Source organism: Bos mutus, chromosome 8, assembly GCF_027580195.1.
Source record: "Bos mutus isolate GX-2022 chromosome 8, NWIPB_WYAK_1.1, whole genome shotgun sequence".
NCBI classification, from domain to species: domain Eukaryota; kingdom Metazoa; phylum Chordata; class Mammalia; order Artiodactyla; family Bovidae; genus Bos; species Bos mutus.
In genome coordinates this window covers 73,888,067-73,913,406 of record NC_091624.1, presented here as the reverse complement: position 1 = coordinate 73,913,406, position 25,340 = coordinate 73,888,067, and the positions used below count along the sequence as shown (strand labels likewise).

General features: G+C 36.6%; 1 protein-coding gene across 2 annotated transcripts in view; it reads right to left on the bottom strand.

Annotated features, from left to right (window-relative positions):
- The window catches only part of UHRF2 (ubiquitin like with PHD and ring finger domains 2), a 72,840-nt gene that overhangs the window by 27,781 nt on the left and 19,719 nt on the right, over window positions 1-25,340 (bottom strand). For both annotated transcript variants that reach the window (XM_070375865.1, XM_005906908.3), the window contains exon 4: window positions 8,479-8,697. In XM_070375865.1, coding sequence (XP_070231966.1) covers window positions 8,479-8,697 — 219 coding nt within the window. The remainder of the gene's footprint in view (window positions 1-8,478; window positions 8,698-25,340) is intronic.

Genomic DNA, 25,340 nt, shown 5'->3' with positions numbered 1-25,340 from the left:
GTTCATTTTTTGAGTAAAATCATCTACAGGTCTATTTTCATCAGTAAGCACCTAATTATTTAGTTGTCTTTTCCTATGATGATAGCAGCCACAGACGCTCAACGACTAGATTAATTCACTGGGGATTGGATAATGTTGATATTCTAGTTCTTTCACTCCCTTTTCACTTATTTGCTGAAATAATTCCATAAAGAAAAACATGACCACATCAATTATTTGGTAACTCAGTGGTATAGCTCATATAACAAAAAAATGGAATACTTTCTTTAGCAGTTAAAAAAAAAAAAATAGCTCTCAAACATTCTATGTAGGTGACCAGTTTCCATATTACTATGAGTTTACATATTTGAGGTGTTTCAATCCACTTTAGTTATTATCTGCCTTAATGATGGTCAAATTGTCTCATCTTCAGCCAGTTGACTCTCATATCTTTCTGACAAGAGTTTAGCAGTCTTTGTGGGCTTCCTTGTTATCTGCGAGACAAGATGTCCCTAGTTCTTCTGGTACATTTCTGCCTGTAGCCTGTCGTCTTATCTCCAATGAAGCCTGGTTTTTTAGGGGGGTGTGTGTGTGTGTGCACTTAAGTCGCTCAGTCATGTCTGGCTCTTTGCGACCTCATGGACTGTAGCCTGCCAGGCTCCTTTGTCCATGGGGCTTCTCCAGTTAAGAATACTGGAGTGGGTTGCCATGCCCTCCTCCATGGGATCTTCCCAACCCAGGGATTGAACCCAGGTCTCCCACATTCCAGGCAGATTCTTTACTGTCTGAGCCACCAGGGAAGCCCAAGAATACTGCAATGGGTGAGCCTAACCCTTCAGAGGGGAACTTCCCAAGCCAGGAATCGAACCAGGGTCTCCTGCATTGCAGGTGGATTTTTTACCAGCTGAGCTATCCGGGAAGCCTTCTTTTAGGTGGAAATGGTTATTTCAAGACCACAATTTAGGTGCTAAAAAGCTTACTGCAACTGGACTGATTGCTATTTTCAGGTCTTTTTAGTGGACAAACCTACAAAATTGAGACATACACATTAATACATATACAAGATACCTCATGAGCTCATGCAAACAGTTTCTGTTCAAATTCAGGACTGAAGGGTAAGTTTGCTTTTGACAAAGCAATTATTTATCTGTTTCTCTTTTCTTTCACAATCAGAAAATCCTAGTTCTCAAAGACACCAGGGATGCCTAAATGAGAATGCTATAAGTACTTCTTTGCTTTATTCCACGTTACACATAAGACATTTTCACCAGTTATCATTAGGATTATAGAAAATACTTTAAAATTTCTGTGTATATTTCTTCCATGTATTACAGTTATAGCTATAGTGTCAGACCATAAAGCTGTTACATACTATCCATAAAGCCATTACATATTATACTTTCTTCTTTAGTCCTATTTCTAGATATAGAAAATTTAACTTCAAGTTAGATGGCACTCCAAGGTAACTAGTAGAAGTAAAATCAAGTATCTGAAAGAACCCAACTTTAGTCAGTCCAATAGCAATTTTAAGATACACCCTAATTTCATAGATGTTAAAATACAGAAAAGTTAATTTCAGATTCTATGAAATACTGTATCTCCTGAATATCTATTTTAACTAGTTCTTAGAACAGGGTCTGACACACAGCAACAAAAACAAAAATCAAAGCATTAACATTCTAGTGGTATGACTAGCAAAATAATATGCCCCAAAGATATCTGTTATCAGCCCAGGAACCTATGAATATATTACCTTACATGGCAAAAGGGACTCTGCAAACATTATGAAGTTAATAACCTTTAAATAGGATTATATAGATAGACCAAAGGTAATCATGGGGGATCTTGAAAGTAGAAGAGGGAAGAAAGAGCCTGAAGGAAGATGTGACTAAAAACGAATAGTCAAAGATACAACTTTGTTAGCTTCAAAAATGGAGGAAGTAGGCCATAGGCCAAGGAACTGGGAAACCCCTAAAATCTTAAAAAGGCAAGGAACTATATTTTTTTTCAGAGTGTCCAAAAAGGAAAACAACCCCCTGCTGATACTTTTAGCCCAGTAAAATTTGTAAGTCTTCTGCCTTACAGAACTGCAAAATAATAAGTTGTATTATTTAAGCCATTGCTGCTGCTGCTAAGTCGCTTCAGTCATGTCTGACTCTGTGTGACACCATAGACGGCAGCCTACCAGGCTCTGCCATCCCTAGGATTCTCCAGGCAAGAACATTGGAGTGGGTTGCCATTTCCTTCTCCAATGCACGAAAGTGAAGTCGCTCAGTCGTCTCCGACTTCGCAACCCCATGGACTGCAGCCTACCAGGCTCCTCAGTCCTTGGGATTTTCCAGGCAAGAGTACTGGAGTTGGGTTGCCATTGCCTTCTCCAATTTAAGCCACTAAAGTCTGTGATAATTTGTTACAGCAATAATAAGAACCTAATACAAGTAGGGCAAGAGAGAACAATAAATGTCAGGTGATAATCAGTATCATAAAGAAATTCAGTTAGACTAAAGGAGAATTTAAGTAACCCATGCCGGGTGTGTATGATTTTACACAGCATGATCAAGAAAGTTGTCTTTCAAAGTGATGTTTGAATAAAGAATAAAACAAAAGACAAAGCCAGTCAAATGAATACCGGTGTGGAGTAGACCAGTAAGAGGAAATGGTCAAGGGCAAAGGCTCTGAAACAGGAGCATGTTTGTATGATTAAGCAACATAAGGAGGCCAATACGGTTGGAATACAGTAAACTTTGATTTATAACTTGATATGGACATCAAGTTTATATTCTGTAAAAATGGTACATTCAATAATAAAATCACCACTAGCAATGTTATGATAAACAAGTATAGATAAAATTTAGTAAATGAAACCCTATAAAAAAGATGCAAAATACGTTAAGTATATTCATAGTTTGAGGTTAAATTTTTTTTTTTTTTGCTAAGTAGGATTCAAATTCTACTTAGGAAACTCTAATCTAGTATAATTTTATATAGTATTAAGTAAACAAGAGTAAGTGAACAAAAGTTGGAAAAATGGATTTAAACCCTAGACTTCTATTTTCCTCAAAGCTCAAATAGAAATAGAAATGACAAGTGAAAAATACAATGTGTTAACTAGGTAGTTTAAGCATATTCACCTTTTGGTACTCACATTAAAAATTAGAAACAATAATGAACTTTAACTCCAAGTTCCCTTATCAAATCTCCAAGGCAGATTAAAAATCATGTCCTCTATTTGCTTCTTCCTTTGCACCTTATAGTTCTATATAATCATTACAGGGGGGAAAAAAAAACAACAACTTTGTACAAAGAAAAATCAGCCCCAAAGACCTTAACTGAGAAGTTCTAATAAACATTCAAGAAAAGGACACAAAATTCTACTATAAAACAGAAAAATATTACAGCACACTATTTTTATAAAATCAACATAATTTGTAAAGGATAGCTAGATAGGAAAGATAATATACAGATTTCACTCACTAACCCAAATGGAAAAATCCTACACAAAATACTGTCAAGCCAAATCCAGGAAAGCATACCTACAAAATACCTGTCAAACATTGTAAGTATTAGTAAAATGTTCAACAAAGTTTTTTCTTGGCAATCAGGGTGGGGGAAAAAAAAAAGATACCTACTCTCACCACCTCCTTCTAACAACCAAGTGGCAACTGGTGAATGAAGACAAAGTTAAAGATCAAAGGAAAAAGAACACATAAATGTAATTCATGGAAAAGGGAATGGCAAACCATTCCAGTATTCTTGCCTGGGAAATTCCATGGACAGAGGAGCCTGGCGGGCTATAGTCCGTGGGATCGCAAAGAGTCGGACATGACTGAGTGACTAACACAAACATAATTCACAGATTATGATTACAAGCATAAAAACCCCAAAACTACCTACATGTAAATTAAAATTAATAACTCTAGTAAAGATAATGGATCCAAAATCAAAGGTTATTTACATACCAGTAAGAAAGAAAAATGAAATTTATTTACTTATAACAACAAGTGGTACCTGAGGCTAAATAAGAATAAAAGACACATAAGATCAGACCTCTGGAGAGAATTCTACCAGGCTGAGTCATATAATTGTCAACATTCAAATATTTTGAATCTATAAAAACATTTCATACGGTCCAATCTAATAAAAAGGGCTTCCCAGGTGGCACCAGGGGTAAAGAATCCACCTACCAATGCAGAAGACACAGGGACCTGGGTTCAATCCCTGGGTTGGGAAAATCCCCTTGAGAAGGAAATGGCAACCTATTCCATTATTCTTGCCCAGAGAATCTCATGGACAGAGGAGCCTGGGGATGGCTACAGTCCATGGGATCACAGAGTCAGACACTACTGAGCGCACATGCCTAACCTAATTAAAAGCATGACAAAATCATATTAAAGACCTAAATAAATGCAAAGAAATCACACTCATAGATTAGATTTAATCCTGTACTTATCAAATTCCTAATGGTTTTTATGTAGATGTTACCAAGATGACTAGAATGCTCTGTCATATTATGAAAGTATGAAACTTATGTAAAGATATACAAAACAAACCAATGATACAAAATAGAGATCAGATGGATGAATGGCCTTTTAAATGATGATGCCAGGAAAAATGATTATTCACATGTATTAAGGCAAGTCTAATGTTTACCTCACATTGTACCAAAAAACCTACTTCAAGTGGATTAAAGAGCTAAAGAAAGCTGGTATTAAGCTTTTATAAGGTAATAATGGAGAATATCTTTATGTTCTATGAGTAGGGAGAAGTTTCTCCCCTCTGCTCCACTCCATGTTTTACTGAGATATAACTGACATACAATTGTTTAAGTCTAAGGTGTACCAGACCACCTGACCTGCCTCCTGAGAAATCTGTATGCAGGTCAAGAAGCAACAGTTAGAACTGGACATGGATCAACAGACTGGTTCCAAATAGGGAAAGGAGTATGTCAAGGCTGTATATTGTCCACTCTGCTTATTTAACGTCTATGCAGAGTACATCATGAGAAGTGCTGGGCTGGATGAAACACAAGCTGGAATCAAGATTGCTGGGAGAAATCTCAATAACCTCAGATATGCAGATGACACCACCCTTATGGCAGAAAGTGAAGAGGAACTAAAAAGCCTCTTGATGAAAGTGAAAGAGGAGAGTGAAGAAGTTGGCTTAAAGCTCAACATTCAGAAAACGAAGATCATGGCATCTGGTCCCATCACTTCATGGCAAACAGATGGGGAAACAGTGGAAATAGTGACAGACTTTATTTTGGGGGGCTCCAAAATCACTGCAGATGGTGACTGCAGCCATGAAATTAAAAGATGCTTGCTCCTTGGAAAAGTTATGACCAACCTAGATAGATTATTAAAAAGCAGACACATTACTTTGCCAACAAAGGTCTGTCTAGTCAAAGCTAGACATGAAGCTTTTCCAGTAGTCATGTACAGATGTGAGAGTTGGACTATTAAGAAAGCTAAACACCGAAGAATTGATGTTTTTGAACTGTGGTGCTGGAGAAGACTCGAGAGTCCCTTGGACAGCAAGGAGATCCAACCAGTCCATCCTAAAGGAATCAGTCCTGAATATTCATAGGAAGGACTGATGCTGAAGCTGAAACTCCAACACTTTGGCCACCTGATGCAAAGAACTGATTCATTTGAAAAGACCCTGATGCTGAGAAAGATTGAAGGTGGGAGAAGAGGATGACAGAATGAGATGGTTGGATGTCTCATCACAGACTCAATGGACATGAGTCTGAGTAAACTATGGGAGTTTGTGATGGACAGGGAGGCCTGGTGTGCTGCAGTCCATGGGATCATAAAGAGTCGGCCACGACTGAGCGACTAAACTGAACTGAAGGTGTACAGCATAATGACTTGATATACAGAAAAGTTTACCACAAAAAGATTAGTTAACATCCAACACCCCACAGTTACAAATTTTTTCCTTGTGATGAAAAGTTTTAAGATCTACTCTCTAAGCAGCTTTAAAATATACAGTACATTATTAACTATAGTCACCATGCTGTACATTATATCCCTAGAACTTATATATCATATAACTGGAAGTTTGTACCTTTTAACCACTCTCACCCATCTCCCACCCTGACCAACCCTCAGAAGGTTTCTTAAATCAAGACACAGAAAGTATAAGCATAAGGGGAAATTTTTGATAAATTTGACCACCTAAAATTAAGACTACTATTCAAACATAGGGAAAAAAGATAAGCCACAGAATTGAAGCAGGTATTTTCTCCACATATAACTGAAATGGTCAAGTTACCATAACTAGAACTCCTAAAAATTCAATGAGAGACTACCTAATTAACTACAACATATACCAATGCTTGAAACAGGATCCTTAACGCTTGAAACAGGATTCTTACAAGAGATATCCAAATGGCCAATAAACATATGGTTCTCAATCTCATTAATAGTCAGGGAAGCGTAAATTACCACCACAATAGTGTATTATTAGAAACTCACCTGAGTACCAAAAACTCAAGTCTGACAAAATTAAGTGTGGTTAAGAATGCAGAGCAATTTGAACTTACTATGGTCGAAGTGGAATCTGGTATAACCACTTAAATATTTGGTTCTATCTACTAAAGTTAGAGATGCACAAGTTCTACAATCTTCTTCTAGACAACACTCACCCAACAGAAACTAACACACATAAGCAGCAGGACAGAAGTATAATGTCATGGAAGCACAGTCTGTAACAGCACCAAACTCCTTCCAGTGAAGGGAAAAGATTTCTAACAATGAAAAAAAATTCCCATCCACAAGCCAAAGTGACTCCTTTCTTGGCTCCTGTATCCTTAACAAGTCTAGTAAAAACCTAAATGACAGCAAACGTAAGCCTTTATAGGACAGTGTGTTTTATTTTGGGACAGCCCTCAAATACCACCATTTTCTCATGAGTCAATATTTGCCTATCTGTAATTTCCACTCAATCTTTTCTCTAGTCCCTAAAGCCAGAGTGCTCCACTCTTTAACTGTACCTCAAAATTACTCAGGAAAACGTTTTAAATAGCAAGCTTTTTTAGCTCAATGTTACAAGTACTGCTGTGTATACATGCTTTTTTTTTTCACTTCCTACACCTATGTACATTATAAGAATCTCTATATAACTAATTTATGTAGATGCTTTCTCCTTTCCTTCATGATTTGTATCCATGTCAGAATTTCAAGCTACTTAGAAATCTGTTAATTGCGTTATTACATCCTTAGCCTGACAACAGAATCACACTTGTGTTTGCACTAAGTTCTGAAATGGTTTTCTAAAATAAAAGCTCACAATCTTTTTCTTTATCTTAGGAGTCAGCAGACTTTTTCCATGAAGGGTCAGAGAGTAAGTAGTTTAAAATTCGGTAAGGTTCATTTTTGCAGCCACTCAACAATGCTGTTGAATACACAGATAAAAAAGCCAGTTTTAGCTAAAACATAAATGGGCACTGCTGTGTTCCAATAAAAATTTCTTTCCATAAAACAGGTAGCCAACAGGCCACAGTTTACCAACTTCTGTATTATATTACTCATCATAAGCAGATGCTTAATCTTAGATTTGTCATCTCAATATTAAACTAGATATATATGTATCCCTTATATATATGTACAATGCATAATCAGTTAACCAGAACTTAACAAGTATGTTAGTTTGGCTGCTTCTCTTAAGTAAAAGAAAACTGTCAGGGTCGTTCTAGTATCCGCAATGCTCAACACAACAAATGTACTCTTAAAAATTCATTCTAAAGAAAAATGCACAAAAGTGCATACACAAGATTTTTACTTAAGCATCATGATAAAGAATTGGAAATACTTTGGCAGACTTTTTTAAAAAAGTAAATTAGTGACTATTTCTCATTTTATTCAGAACTGAACACAAAACAGTGTTGACAACATTTTTCCAAGTGTAAAAAGGTAGCTTTGAAACAATGCATAGTACTTGTATCATTTGAAGGAAACATACAAGAGTATTTCTTAAAGAATTAATGATGGAAGTATCTGAGTGATATGAAATCTTGGGTGACATTTTACGTTTTGAATTCTTTTCAAAGGTGGTTTTAAGTTCCTAAGTTAAATAAAATTACTATAAAGGAAAATTTTTGCTAGTCTTTCAAGTCCAGCAGACAGCTGGCTAGGTAGACAGTCATTTCTATTCTATCAACACATCTTCAGAGCAAACATAGGTATTGAAACACATCTGTATATTATTGGTTTAGCCTAGTAGAATCCTGGACAGTAGACAAAAATTTCTCTAATAACATGTTCAATTATTTCCAAGGTGCTTTCAAATACTACTTCCAGCCTTAAAGTAGCAATGGAGATTTAAGGGTCATTCTTAATAAAAAATTCAAGAAATTTATTAAAAAGTTTTCCTCGAGGTATGGAAATTTCCATCTTTCATGGATTCCATCTTTTTTTAAATTAAAGAACATGTGCTTAACACTTAAAAATTACATTTCTTAATTCAGCAATTAAATGGCATCAGTGAAGAGAATCTTACCCCAAGAAAACAGTTACACGAAGTTCTTTTTTGGTCCTTGAGATTGTCTTCAATGTAGTGATTTCTGCATCAAACCAAAATCCTCTATTACTAGGACTTTCTACATTGTAATTAACCATTACCACATCACCAACATTTAGTTCATTCCATCTCAAAGTGGTTCTAGCTCGTGGTCGAAGATCCTTGACATTTATTTCTACAGTACCACTTTCCGGATATCTGAGGAAAAAGAATCACAGAACACTGCTTATGATTATGATTATCAGCATGGAAGACTAAAATTATATGCAATATGTATAAAAGCCTAATAATTTTACTCTTAATGGCACTTAAGTAAATTATATTTATTTCTGATTTTAAATGCCAGAATAAACAAGTCTTGTTAAAATCTTAATAAGTCATTCTTAATTAGCTTGGGGAGGGAGGTGATGGGGAATGATGAGTAGGGGTAGGCAAAAAAACCAAGTTCTTCTTTTCTACATTTTCTTAACCCACATTTAAAAATTACTTTAGTAAGACTAGATGCTGATCTCTTCCTGAACTTGGAATTAGTTTATCCAGCTCTGCCATTTGCTTTATGACTAATAAGAACATGCGTGAATGCTAGGTTGCTTCAGTCATGTCTTACTCTGTGCGACCCTCTAGACTGTAGCCCATCAGGTTCCTCTGTCCATGGGATTCTCTACGCAAGAATCCTGGAGAGACATGCCCTCCTCCAGGGATCTGCCTGACCCAGGGATCGAACCCACGTCTCTAAAGTCTCCTGCACTGGCAGGCAGGTTCTTTACCACTAGCGCCACCTGGGAAGCCCATGCGAAAGAATTCCAGTAGAATCTTGATCTTATTTGAATTTCTAAAGGTTTAACAAACCTAAACCTGATTTGAACTTAAAAGAAGGTTCCTCTATTTTGGGCCTAACATCTGGTATCCATAGGCAAAAATAGCAATGTAACAGTCCATAGTGCTTTCTATAACATTAATAAGATCTGTTGTCTTTATGTATTGCTCGCTAGTAGAGGGATAAGGAAACAAGTAATTTCTGGTTCCTGCTCTTGGAAAACTCAATCTCCTGGGGTAGGTCAAACTAATATAGCATTGGTTCTCTAAGCAGTGGTTCCGTTTGGGAACATGCTATAAATGCAAACTCCTAACTCCACTTCTGATCTGACTCAAACTCTGGGAGTGAGGCCCAGTGGTCTATTTTCACAAATCCTCTCAGCAATTCTCAAGCATACTCAAGTTTGATAAGCTACTGTGCTATATAGAAACACAAGAATAGTTAAATATCACAGCATTTTGTGATGGCATTAACAAGGTAGTAACTAAGGGAAAAGACCATTAACCCTTAACCAATTGGGTGGCGTACTCAAAATGTAAGTGAGCCTGAAGTTGGAAGCAGCTCTAGCAGCTTGTCTTGGTTCTTCCAAATCAAACAAGTACTATGCAGGCCTAGGACTCTCACCGTATGTCTAACTTATTTATAATAAATGGATATTAATCCTGGTGGGATTTTAGCTAATCACTCAATTTAATCAAACTTCTTCAAATTTTAGTTAAGCAGAGACGAAAAAAGAAAAAAAAATCTCAGACTCACAAGGGGCCTTAAAAAGGATTGGTCCATTCACCCTCAGTGCTACAACGCCCCTTTACCACAAGCCTCCGAGCAACCTCTGTTTGGACAGTGAGTGAGAAGAGGGCAGCTCTAACTCTAAAAAAAGTCACTTTGTTTTCACATAGCTCTGACATAGGCAAGAGAATATACTTGATACTGGACCAAAGATAAACACAATGAGTTCCACAGCTTAAGTGCCAAGAAGAAATATACATAGTCTCCACTAAAGACCTAATCCTTGATAGTCTAAGTTGGTCACCCTGCCACCCTTTAAGTATAAAACATTATAAATGAATTAACATAAAGTTTTGAATCCTTTATCATCCTGTCTCTTCACTCAAAATATGTTGTATTTTCACCCTGCCTGGGTTTAAATTCCATTTTAGCTTCCTACTACTGTGTATCCTTGGGAAAGTTACCAAGCTTCGCTGTTTTAGTTCTACCTGTGTTTAGTTTACACATGACTGTCTCTCACGTGTAAATACCTAATGGTTAACTAACTAGCCCATATGGTTGTTTTGAAAACTAAAATGGTGAAGACTTTTAACTAGCTATTTTAGGGCTTTTCTAATTCTGAAGTAGTGAATGTGTTTCCTGACTCAATATTCTTAAGGCCATAAATGATAGAAAACTATTCTTTTATATGAGATCCTCTTCTCAGCTATAACATGATTTTTACATCCTGACATTATCATATACTCCTGTATGGTTAATATAGGAAAAAAAGGGTATTTCACTGGCAAGAACTCTCCATTTGCCTATGATTGCCAAAGTTAGATACCAAGAATGGAAATATTTTAAAAAGTTTTAAAATCATATATAAAATCATGTTTACTGGAGATGAGTCAAAATAAACCATTCCCTATATCAAAGGAATTTAAGCTGTTTGCCCTGAAACTAAGTTTGTATGACTTCAGAACAGAATTACATTGTAGAGCATATGAATACACAATCTTTATGTATAGTGTGTAAAAGTCATGAAAATGAAGTATACTTTTTCTAATGCCACCCAGAGGTGTTAAATCAGCTGCTAAGTAAGAAGACATAGAAAGGACCCATAAAACTATTTTTACCAAAGTCAAGAACACGCTGAGGCTCCATTATCACTTTTATTCTTTTCCTCAGCATCTTCATTTACACATATCACACAGGGATGACTTAAATGCTCTAACCCAAATTTCTCTTCAGGTTCATATATCCAACTGCATCTCTAACATGTATTTCAGGAGCACCTCAAATTCAAGAAATTCCCCCATCCTCTAATCTGCTGATGCTCAGTATTCTTTAATTTTTCATACTCCCAGAAATTGAAGTTACCCCCAATTTCTCCATCATTACTAAGTCCTCCTTCTGCATACTGTCAATGCTTCTTTAATGTAACTCTATATCCTCAGTAAAGGCTTGCATTTCTCTGAGGCTGTCAAGGCCAACTCATCTCCCTGTTTTAGACTCCTTAGATGCCACCATACTTTGGCCAAAGACTCTAAAACACAGATCTACTTAAAACATTTTGTGAAGCCTGATAACAATGTGTTCATAGGCTGTAGAAAAACAGGCATTCTCAAACACTGCTGATGGGAATACAAACTGATACGGTCTCCTTGAAGAGGGGAATTTGGCAATACCCAGCAAAACTGCCTATGTATTTACCTTTCGATCCAGGAATTCTATCTACTCTAGGAATCTGTCCCAAACATTAAGAAGCAAAACACCCCATGAAAAGACACATACACAAGGCTGCACTATCTGTAACAGCAGGACTAGAAATAACCAAATGTCCACAATAGGAAACTACCTACTACATGATACAATTATATAATGGAAAGGAATATGACATTTGCTGGAGTGATACATATATATGGAGAGATATATTAACTCAAAAAACACAAGATGCAAACAATATTTATCTTCTATTAAGTATGTGTTGAGATAAATATATTTGTACATGGGCTTCCCATGCCATGCTAGTGGTAAAGAACCTGCCTGCCAATGCAGGAGATACAGGAGACTCGGGTTGAATCCCTGGGTTAGGAAAATCTCATGGAGGAGGGCATGACAACCCATTCCAGTATTTGTGCCTGAAGAATACCTTCCCAGGTGGCTCTGTGGTAAAGAATCCACCTGCCAATGCGGGAGACATGAGTTTGATCCCAGGGTTGGGAAGATCCCCTGGAGGAGGAAATGGATACCCATTTCAGTATTCTTACCTGGAAAATTTCATGGATAGACGAGGCTGGTGGGCTACAGTCCACAGGGTTGCAAAAGAGTCAGACACGATTGACTTATATTATGTACATATAGAAGTGTGTATATATGTGTGAGTACACATGTAATCACACACAAATACTTATATTTTGACATAAAAGGATAAACCAAAACTCATTTATTTACCACAAAAAGAGATAAGAAATAGGCTAGAAGGAACCAAGATGGATACTGTTTTTCTTAATGTACTTATTGACATTTTTCCTTTAGAACCATGTAATGTTTCACATGATCATAAATTTACAAAATGTGATAAATCACTAAAAATCAAAAGCAAAATGAAAAAAGTGGCTTAAATACAAACTCTTAAGTGACTTGAAAATACACTAAATTAACTCTATATTCCCAGTGGAGTGATACTTATCTACTAAGGAGAAAGTAAAAAATACATGAACTTTTCACTAATATTGTTTGCAATAGTAGCACTGTTAGTCTGAAACCATCTTATGAGTAGAATACAGCAAGGTAATGCTGACATTATCAGAACTATGATTCTCGGGTAAGAGAAAAAATAAAAGATTAAATGATAGCCCTTCAACTCTAAAATTAATTGGAAGTATCAATACAAACATTTCTTAGCTGTTTCCAATGTGAAGACCTAGAAACACGATCAAAGTAAGTATCAATCAACAGCCGACTATACACTCTAAAGAACCAAAGCTCTTTAAAGAAATGGCTGAATCCAGTCCTCGGCAGGAAACAGGAGAGCTTGGGACATCCTGTTGTACCTGAGTGTAAAGAAATCCTCATTAAGTCAGGTTCAACTTGAAGGAGCTTCCACAGGCTAGAGATGAGACAACTTGGGCACCACAAAGAGCTGAGTTAAATTAAAGCAAGTATTAAAATCCATTAGTTCACATGATACTTAGTAAAAATCTCACTGACCTTGGAGGATCCTTTGGAGGATGCTAGGGAATTTACTCACTCTGAACACTGAAAAAGTTCAACAATTGACAGTTTATTCTACCTTTCGTATATGAATCAACTGTTAAGGAAAGTTCTTTATGAAAGAGCTATATAGCTAACAAGTGAAGGAAAGAGAAATATTACCATTGTTACCACATTTCATTACATAGCAATTCTAGGTAAAGGTTGTGTGGGTGCTCAGTCACTCAGTCGTGTCCAACTCTTTGTGACCCCATGAACTACAGCCCCCCAGGTTCCTCTGTCAATGGAATTTTCCAGGCAAGAATACTGGAGTAGGTTGCCATTTCCTACTCCCAGGGGGTCTTTCCTGGCCCAGTGATCAAACCCGCATCTCCTGCATTGGCAGGCAGATTCTCTTCCACTGCACCACCTGGGAAGGTAAAGGTTAATGGCTACTAAAACCACTAAAAGCTGGCAGCAAATTTCACAATGGATTTATCAGAGTGACAATATCCAAATCTTCCCACAAAAAAAGAAAGGGAAAGCAGGTATTATATGTTTCTCAATGTCATGCAATAGGTAAATAAATGGCATCTCTAAACTAGCCTTATCAAATGATGAAATTTAAAACCAATCAAACCTCTAGGTACATATATATGGATGGTTCTGCATCCATAGAGTCAACCAATCACTGTTGGAAAATAACCAGAAAAAATTTCCAGAAAGTTCCAAAAAGCAGAAGTTCAATTTGCCAGGTTCCAACAACTATTTATACAGCATTTTTTTTCAAATGTTTTATTTTATTTATTGGACACACAGTATGTGGGATCTTAGTTCCCCAACCAGGGATCAAACCTACTCCCTCCATTGGGAGCTCAGAGTCTTAACCACTGGACCATCAGGGAAGTCCCAATACAGCATTTACATTGTATTTGGGCTTCCCTGGTGACTCAGACAGTAAAGAATCTGCCTGCAATGCGGGACATGTGAGTTCGATCCCTGGATTGGGAAGATCCCCTGGAGAAGGGAACAGCTACCCACTCCAGTATTCTGGCCTGGAGAATTCCATGGACAGAGGAGCCTGGTGGGATATGGTCCATGGGGTCACAACGAGTCAGACACAACTGAGCACTTTTACTATATAGTATTTACAACTATTTACAGAATATCTACATTGTATTAGGTATTACAATTAATCTACACATGATTTAAACACGAGAATGTGTATAGGTTATACCCCCAAAAGTCATTTTTTTTTTAAGAAACTTGAGCATCCATGGATTTTGGTATGGACCAGGGTCCTAGAACCAATGCCCTATGTATACCAAGGGATGACTGTATAAGCTTTCAGGAAACTAACATTAACAGAAATGTAATCAGTGAAGTCCCAACTGTGGGAAAACTGAATAAACTGTCACTTGCATAAACAAATAATAAGGAAAAAAAAAAAGTAGGGGGGATCTGTAGGTTGAGACTTAACCTAGCAACAACATGCAATGGATGAATCTTAATTTTATCCTTATCTGTACATTCCAAGAATACATTTTAAAAACAAATAAGTCTGAATATTGACTGGTTATTTGATTTTAAGGAATCATTGTAAATTTCAGGTGTGATTTTTTTTTTTTTTTAACGTGCTGGGGTCCCCACGTCAGGTTCAGTGATTTGTTGGGGGAACTCACAGGTCTCATTCTCACTGAAGAGCACACAGTTCTTCCCATGGCTATGATTTACTATAATGAAAGGATACAAAGGAAATTCAGCAAAGAAAAAAAAAACATAAGGTCAAGTCCAGAGGAAATCAGGTACAAGATCAAGCAGTCCATTCCCAGTAGTCACACAAAATGTGCTTAATTCCTTCAGCAACAAATTCTGACAACATATGTGTTATAATGTTGTCTACCAGGGATGTGCAGTAAAGAATGCTCAAGAGTTTTATTAGGAATTGATCACATCAGCATTCAATGCCTAGCACATACCAAAATTCCAGACTCTCAGAAGCAGGTATTCAGCATAATCCATATTTCTTTTGAAGAGCTTATGCACAGTCAACCATTTTTATCAAGGAATGAGAATCCTCCTGAAAGTTAGCTCCCCAACACCAGCCAAAGGTCAACCAGACACCGACCTTTCAAAAAGTAGTAAATCTCTGGCTTGATGTTAGCTCTCTTCTGCACACTTTAAAAAGAATCCATTTAGCTATTTTCTCAGTTGAATGCTCTTAAGATGTCAACAAGATGAACCAGGAAAGAGTGTGGCCTTGGCTCAAACACTGTAACAGATCTCAAAAGTGCTGTGATTAAAAGTTATCAGTTAACCGCAATCATTCCCTGTAGGTCAACAAGTTGTCTTGAAGATCTGAGCAGTGTGCCCACCATAGCTGCTAAGGCTATTTCTGGTTGAAAACACTTAAAATTTGGGACTTGCTCCAAAATAATCCAGTGGTGGTACCTGGGGATGCTGGCAGGGATTGAACAGGATTGGCCAGGAGGTCAAAATGAGTGAAGATAGGTGATGAGTTCATTATACTTTCTCTCAACCTCTGCATAAGTTTAAAGATTTCTACAATAAAAATAAAATGCTTTGTTCTTGAAGTTCAAACGAAAGGATCTTCCCACTTTTTTTAAGTTTTCCCACAGGTGTACGAAACTCAAAGTTAACACTCAAGGCTTACAATGAGGACAAGCAGCCTCTGGTTCCAGCCCACCACACTTCTGATTTCTATTCCCCAGATGAAACTGTTTAACTTTTAGCTATTTTTGTTCACCTCCACATTTACATTTAAGCAACATGCTTACATTGCTTTTTACTTCAAACTTATTCTACCCACCCCTCATGTACAGCTCATTTGCCTGCCTGCATCCTCCTCTTCCTTATACTTTACTAACACAAGGCACTGCTCTAAGTGTTAACATTATTTACCTCTTAGGACAGAGATAGATATTATTCTATCCCCATTTTACAGACAAAGCAGAGAAGTTATTTGGAAAGAAGTAAGAAGCAGAGGCATGACTTGAATTGATCACCTGGCTCTAGACTCTTGCAATGATTGATGAACTTGCTTGCTCTTAAGCACATTAAACAAACTGAGTTGTCTGTACATATCAGTATTTTTTTCTTTATATCTTGACTAAATATTAATAACTCTTCACAGCTAACTAATGAAATATGCTTTAATTATACATCCACTCTTCCACAGCTTTGTTTTCTATTGTGTACTTAAGTTTTCTTTTTGGTTGCTACTTGCTTAGTTTTCTATTTACATATGGTAAAGAATCTGCCTGCAATGCAGAAGACCCAGGTTCGATCTCGAGGTCGGTAAGATCCCCTGGAGAAGGAAATGGCAACCCACTCCAGTATTCTTGCCTGGAGAATTCCATGGACAGAGAAGCCTGGTAGGCTACAGTCCATGGGGTCACAAAGAGTCAGACACAACTGAGTGACTAACACTTTCACTTTCACCATTAATTACCCCCATTCTGCCATAGCTGTTAAAACTCCACTGTGTTCAGAAATTTCAGGTATTCTACTAATCTTCTGGGTTGCAAAACATTTTCTAGATACCTCTGTCCTATTCTTATCTGGACAGCTTGATCTTCATTGATATCACGCTGGGATCTCCTATCATTACTTCCTGTGTTGAATCCTATTTCCCAAATACCATGTTTTCTTCTTTCTTGACTTAAACCTTGAATGTGATAGAAGTGATTAAAATGCTCTTTCATATAAATAAATCTTTTTGTTCTCAGTTTTTTCCATATGTGTGTGTGTGCTTAATCGCTGTGTCCAACACTCTGTCACCCCATGGATATGCCTACCTCCAAAGTACCTGGTAAATCCAAGATCTGAATCTTCCTAAGGTTTTTCAACACTAATGTACTTGCTTGTTGTTGGCTTACACTCAGCTCTATGGCCTGCTAAGTTTGGCATCATTTACCCATTAGCTTCTTACCTTTCAAAAGTTTGTTGTTTTCTCTTCTGTGTTTTACTTCTACCACATTATTTTTTGTCCTCAGGGGCTTATGCCTTTATTCTTTTACTATCTTCTAGGAGGGTTTAAGGAGTGGAGACAAACATGCATCTTAATCTGCCACATTTAGCTGGAAATCTTTATTCACCTTTAGTTTGGTTTCTTATTACTCACCATGTATCTTCTACACTCCACCCATACTAGTCTACCCTCAGGTAACACCTTATCTCCTTATCCTGGTATCCTAGCATTCTCCTCCTTCAGGAATACAGAATTATCTTCTCTACCTTATATTCTCAGAACTTAAGGTATTCTGAAAGCTAGGTGTGCATACTTCTATCACAACTTACACTGTAAAATACCAAGTTTTCATTAAGAACCAGGTACCATGTTCAACCTTTGGTGTGTTTGGGATATAACAGGCTGACAAATGTTTGGAAACATGCAACTCATTAAATAAAAAAATCTTTTATATAACTAAAGCTCTTGAAAAAAATGTAATAAATCAACTATGACCACTGTGTTTTAGGATAGTTAAGTGGCAATGAAGAATTCTATACAAAGATAAGAAAAAGGTACTTTAAAGATTATGTTTTTGGCGTTCTTAAAAAGCAATCTCTAACACAGCATTCCTTGCCTCCCATGGCGTCAAAGAGCTGAAGATAAGCACTACAAACTGGTCCAAGCACTGACTTCTTCCAGCATTGGCACTGAGGAAGACTGCAGGAGACTGCATGAAATATTTTGGAAAGTGCTGGAAGCTTAAAAAAAAATTCTAAAACAGGGCTCAAGACATCCCTCAAAATCTGAAGCAGAGAGGTAGGAACTTATCAAAGCTGACTTTATCTAGACTGTGCCATGAGCTTACATACAGATATGGAAAGATGAGACTAGGGTCCTTTTTTTTGTAATTACACTTCGTGCATTCCTGTTCTCAGAACCTGAAGTCAAGTTATTACCCTAATAGAGATGTAAGACAGACTATTCTAGTTAGCTACTTTGCATCTTTGAGAGTAGAGAAACACTTTGGTGTTATACAGTCTATATTCTCAGATAAACCTTAAATATCCCTAAGTCTTTTCTTCCCAGTAACATTTTCATTGCTCTACATACTCTTCAGGTATCTTTTAGAGCTATCCTTCAGTATATGCTTTTGATGATCCTGAACTATGTGACATTTTAACAAAATCCAACTGTGTTCTCAATTAGCAAATCATAGAGTAAAACCTGGGGAATTAAACTACAAGGAAATTGATTAAGCACAATTTTTACAACAGGTTTGTTATAAGAAAGTAAAAGTACATTTCCTTAGGTGACTTGTAAGCTAACTAATCATTTTACAAGATTCAAACTGTATTAAGCAAAGTACTATCACTGCAACCTTCTTTCAAAACATGGCTTCCTGGGGTTAAAATGCTTAAATAAGGACAACATTCATCTGGAGGCATGTTCTAGTTTAGCCAATCTTTAATGTCATACTACATGCAAAAAGAGAGCATTTTTTAATCTAATAAGTAGCACTACTAACTTTCACACCTTAAATGTAAAGCTTACTCACAAAAATAACTTACTTAAAACTGCTTACAGTAGGACTTAAATACATACATGGAAATAAAAATTTATACAACATGTTAACAATGGTGTATAACTTTTAATTGTTAAAACAATGTAATTAGGTTTAAAAATACCTATGCCAAAGGTAAATATTTTAGAGTACTTACCAAAATAACTTGGTCTTATTAATAAATTAAAAGCAGAAAATTGGCTATTATTACTGGATACTTTTCGAGGTTGTTAGGGAAAAAGAGAACACAGTCAAGTAGATATTTACAAATGAGGAAATTATAGCTGAAAGTTTAAAAAAAGCAAAGCAAAAAACTTAACCAAGGACCTAGAATTCAAACCAAATTTCTGATTCTAATGCCTGAAAACTATGCAGCCTATAACAGAACCAATGATCTGTATACTTAATAAGGCCCTGGCTGCCTGTTTGAAAAGCAGATTCCTGGGCTCTACTCCAGGCCAACCCAATGCATGGAGTGGGGCTTTGACAGCCCTCAGGAAACTGCACTATAGACACCTTACCTGGGTCAATCCACAGTTTTGCTGACCATCTTTGAGAAATACTACTATAAAGGAATGATGTATAAATTTGAAAAAGTGAAATGAACTGATATCTGTAGTTACTTTTTTAAGCACTAAGTTATCTTTTAACACAAGAGAAGAACAACAATAAGGTTAAAGATCTAACATCTGCCCTCCTTTTGATTTCTATCCATTCAGAACACTGCAAGTCATAGAGGAAATATTCTAAGTTTTTGGCAAACATGTCAATAACAACCAAGAAACAATGAAGCAGACTTGTCACTGCACCAGGGTTCTGAAACTTAACTTCTCATTTATAGCTCCCTACTCAAGATCAACATGACACGCTGACCTGATTTTTAAAAATCATACTCCTTTCCTCCCGTGAGAATACAGAAATCATTCAAACATTTTTGACAGTCCTTAGAAACAGATCATATCAATACATTCAAGAAAATCAGTTTTGTTACTTTATAGAACTTTTACTTAAAAATACCACTTGATTTTATTCAAAATTGGCTCACTGACTTCTATTTGTGGTAATCATAATTAAGGCTACTCAAAAGCATGCACCACAGGCTCAGAATAACTCAAAAAAAAAAAAATCTTAAAAAGACTGCTGGTGGCAATGACAACATTATTCTAAGACATTCACCAGATGGGCTTTTAATTGTAGCCCAGCATAAGCTACCCTCCAAGTCCTAAGTGATGCTCTAACAGTTCCATCTGATCTCATTCCCATGGGTTGAGCCTTGACACTGTGTTAAAAACAGCAGTTTAATAATCCATTTTTCCTTACAGAGAAAAAGAAAGCACACAGGTATTTGTTTATTGATTTAAGGTTTCTGTTCTGTAAAAGTATAACTGGAGAGACTGACAGAAAATTTAAAAATATGTAAAGGCAATGGCACCCCACTCCAGTACTCTTGCCTGGAAAATCCTATGGACAGAGGAGCCTGGAAGGCTGCAGTCCATGGGGTCGCTGAGGGTTGGACACGACTGAGTGACTTCACTTTCACTTTTCACGTTCATGCACTGGAGAAGGAAATGGCAACCCACTCCAGTGTTCTTGCCTGGAGAATCCCAGGGACGGGGGAGCCTGGTGGGCTGCCGTCTATGGGATCGCACAGAGTTGGACACGACTGAAGTGACTTAGCAGGAACTGCTTTATAATATTATATATATTTATTTATATATTAAAATATTTTATAAGCAGGCTTCTCTCAAAGTGAGAGGTAGTCTGGTAGTATGGTTCTAAGTATGTGCTTTTCCAAATCTCGATCTACCTCCTATCAACTATTCAATACTGGGTATGTTAGCTAACTTCTCTAAATCTCAGTTATTCCTTCTTTACATTTAGAAAAGTATCTACTCCATCGACTGTTTAACAAGGATTACATGAAATAATCCAGGTAAAGTACTTCTGAGTGCCTGGCACATATCATTGTATTAAAAAGAGAATTATTGAACTATACTTTTAAAAGGGTACTTCAGAATAATTTACTAAAAATTCAAAATAAGAAGTTTGTTTCCAAGGTAAACTGACATTTCTATTCTAAATGTGAACACTATGGAACATGAAAGCTTATATGGTAATTTTCACATCATTATGAAAACTCTTAACACTTATTCATGTTTCAAGATTTCAACTTTGCCTAGCCATTGACAGTTATTAAGATATAGAAATAAAGTAACTTTCATAAACATTTTCCCTCTTTAGATATATACTTCCTTGTTCAAACTACTAGAGGTTTCTAACTTACATTTCTCTTTATAGAAATTAGCTCCAATTTATAAACCAAGATCTCTAAATTAAACCACTAAATTTAACAAAGCAATTTTAAAAAGCCACTAACATGACTAGTATTCCCAAATTCACCTTTTCAAATGACCTATAAAGGTACATGTTATAAGGATGTACAAGCAGGAAAGCATGTATGTGGGAAGATTCTGAGATCTAATTCAACATGAAGCCAAATTCAGGAAGCTTGTCTTAAAACCACAGATGCATTTTAGAGTGTAATTCAAAAGGAAAGCCAGGACTAGATCTCAGAGCAAATATTCAACTACTATATAGAGTGTTATCCCCCACTCCAGAATTTACCAATACTTAATGGCTGATGGAACAGAGAGAAGAAATAAAGTATACTTTTAAACAGTCATTCTGGAGCTAATTCTGCAAATACTACTACCATGTTCCTTTTATATGATCTGGGTTGAGTTCTTAAGAGGAAGTGCAAGTTTGGGGAATTCAGAGAAATTTTCAAGTCAAAAGAAACAGTATGTGAATGATGTTAACATACTAAAATTGTCACAAAACTCAAAACATTGACTGGCTAAAAAAAATTACCAGTGGAGAAACAGACAGAGAATAGACTTACAAACATGGGGAGAGGGGAGGAGAGGGTGAGGTGTATGGAGAGAGTAACATGAAAACTTACATTACCATATGTAAAATAAAGAGCCAAGGGAAGTTTGCTGTATGGCTCAGGAAACTTCAAACAGGGCCTCTGTATCAACCTAGAGGGGTGGGATGGAGAGGGAGATGGGAGGGAGGTTCAAAAGGAAGGAGATATATGTATGCTGCTGCTGCTAAGTCGCTTCACTCGTATCCGACTCTGTGCGACCCCATAGATGGCAGCCCACCAGGCTCCCTTGTCCCTGGGATTCTCCAGGCAAGAACACTGGAGTGGGCTGCCATTTCCTTCTCCAGTGCATGAAAGTGAAAAGTGAAAGTGAAGTCGCTCAGTCGTGTCCGACTCCTAGCGACCCCATGGACTGCAGCCTACCAGGCCTCTCCGTCCATGGGATTTTCCAGGCAAGAGTACTGGAGTGGGTTGCCATTGCCTTCTCCGGGATATATGTGTACCTACAGCTGATTCATGTTGAGGTTTGACAGAAGACAACAAAATTCTGTAAAGCAATTATCCTTCAGTTAAAAAAATATATACATATATATATAAAGAATAAACAAACAAACAAAAATTACCAATATACCATAAAAGATAAATTCTCCACAAACTTGTTATGGACATTGCTTCCCTATGTTAGCCAAGCTGGCACAAAGACTGCATAGTGGAATATGGGCCCTCATTTAAATGATATAGATCATTCAGCTTGAATGAAATACAATTCTTCTATTAATAGAAAAAAGACTTAACAATTTTATCTACATAAAAACAAAAATGGAAAAATCAACAAGCCATATGCCACCTATATAGGTACTAAAAGATGAACACTCAGGTCCCTCAGGTATAGTATATCATCTCCAGTCTTTATTTACTATATTTAAATTGTCATATCAAACCCTTTCCCTCATATTGGTCTTTAGAGGCAGGTGTGTGATAGCAACTGATAAGGCTGGACAAAAGGCAATGAGTGAGTGGTTCTTAAATTTGAGTATACATATGAACCACCCAGAGGACATATTAAAACCCAGACTGTAGGGCCACCTACAGAGGTCAACTTATTATATCTGGAGTAAGTATAAGGAATTGGATTTCTATCAAGTATAATGCTGACATTCCCAGCCAGGTCTACACTTTGAGAACCACTGTTCTAAGCCCATAGTTCTCACTATGGCTACATATTAGAATCCCAGAGGAACTTTTTAGACACCGATGCTTGGAAGTCCCAAAGATCAATCATACAGGAAGTTCTGGGAGTAGGTCCTAGGGATTGATATTTTTAAAGCTTCTTAGACAACTAACATGGAAGTAGGGTTGAGAACCCCTAGCCTAATTAAAATGAATCTAAACCAAATCCACAAGGAACAGATGTTTCTTAATACAAAAGCAGGGTAAGGACTTAAGCCTTTATCTGTTGATAGAGCAGCCAAGTGATGAGTATAGATCAAACTCAGTAGTGTGCCCTCAGTTGCTTATATACCCAGGATTGAACTCAAAGTTGTGAGTGCTATCTGCTTTAAAACCCTGGCAGAGTCGAAAGCCAGTTTTTAGGTCATACAGAATGTTTGAACTTTGAAGTCACGTAGGCTACTACCAATTACATATACCATGTTTAGGAACAGTGGCAATAATGCATATTGGTTAACGCTTAAGCTCTGGAGTTAGACCATTTAACATATGTGACCTCTGGCAAGTTACATAAGTCTTGGTCTCTTCATATGGGAGTTAACATAACATTATAGTTATGTTAAAGATTATATGAACATTCAAGTAAGAAGTTAGCTCAGAGTCTGGTACATAAGAGTTAGTGTAATTAAGTAAACCTAAATTTAAAAAAGACTTAATGTAAGTACCTGTAAGCTACACTATAGACATATTAAACTACTAGAAATGCTAAGGAACTGACTGCCCCTTTTCATCTACTTCCACATCAGTCAAGGTCACAGCTCTTCATCACAATAGCTTTGGGATCTCTACTCTCACAAGACTGCAGTTATAGCTTTGTGAACTTAAGTCTTTAGGACCCTTAAAAATTTTAAACCTTCAATAACTACAGAGAGTAACTAATGGGAATAAACACAACTTTTAGAAAGCTATGGAAATATACAGCACAATATTACTAGGAAATAAAGGAAGTTTTTCATGTTCTCTTTCTTTGACCATAACGACTTCATGCATTTTTAATTTCCTGTATTACTTTCCTTTTATTTTCTGCCAAAATATACTAGGGAAAAAAAGTTTCGATCAGGCACAGTCCTTCTCCAACAAACACACTTTGTATAAAAATACTGAATCACTATTCAACACCTGTAGCTGATACAGTGTTGTAGGTCAATTATACCTACAATACTATAAAATGACATATATATATACACAACATGCAAATATATATAAATATATACATATAGTATAATACAGTTATACTCCAACACTACAGGATGGCTCTAATCGAGAAGTGGTTGAGCTTTTGGTGAGGATATGGAGAAAATGGAACTTCCATACATAACTCATGGGAATATAAAATGGTGCAGCCATCTGGAAATAAATCTGGCACTTCTTCCCAAGGTAAAACATAACTGCCATACAGCCCAGCAATCCCTCTGCCACATACATACCCAAAAATTAAAATGCCCCCACAAAAAATAGTACATGAAGGTTCATAGCAGCAAAAAGTAGAAAACACCAGTGCCCATAAACTGATAAATGGATAAGTAAACTGTGGTTTGGCAATAAATTATTTGGCAATAAAAAGGAATAAAGTACTGATACACAAGCTCCAACATGGATGAACCTTTTTACTTTTACTAAGTAAAAAAAGCCAGTCACAAAAGACCACATATTAGAGGGGTCCATTTATATGCAATGTCCAAAATACAAACATCCAGAGTCAGAAGAGTCCTGATTGCCTGTGGCTGAGAGGGGTTGAGAAAAGGGCCGTGGGCGGGGGGACAGGAGTAGGCGAATGGAGAGTGACTGCTAATGGGTATGAGGTTTTTGGAAGATGAAAATGTTCTATATTAGATTGTGGTGACTGTTGTACAATCCTGTTAATATACTAAAAAAAAAAAATTGAATTTTACACTTAAATGGGCAAATTGAATGCTGTGTGATTTGTCTTAACATAGCTGCTTTTAAGAATTTTAAAAACTTTACAAAAGATTTAAGAATCCTTTGGATCTAAATCTCTAAAGTCTAGATTTAATATTTATACTGCCAACTCTTTCTCCCAAAGTACTTAATGGGTTGGTTTAACTCTAGAAATACAAAACCCTTGCTCAGACAAGGGTTATGCTAGATGAGTCAGAACAACAATCATTAAACACACACACACACACACACACACACAAATAAGTTTTTTGAATCAGGCACTCTGATGTTAACTCCATGATCTTGCTTTACATTATTTGTAGTAAGAAGCTCTAAATTCAGTCTATGTTCATTGAAGAATCTATAGAAAAGGGACTCTTACAAACAGTAAAACTTTCTTAAACCTTAAAACAGTTCAAATAAATCTCTTATTATAACCTGCTTTTTATGAACTAAGAATATTTGTAGCTATAATTTTGAGGAAAAATGAAGTAAGATTAGGAAACAAATGATTTCATTTAGATTCTATAACAATGTTAACTACTAGATCTGGCTTTTGGGGCTAGAC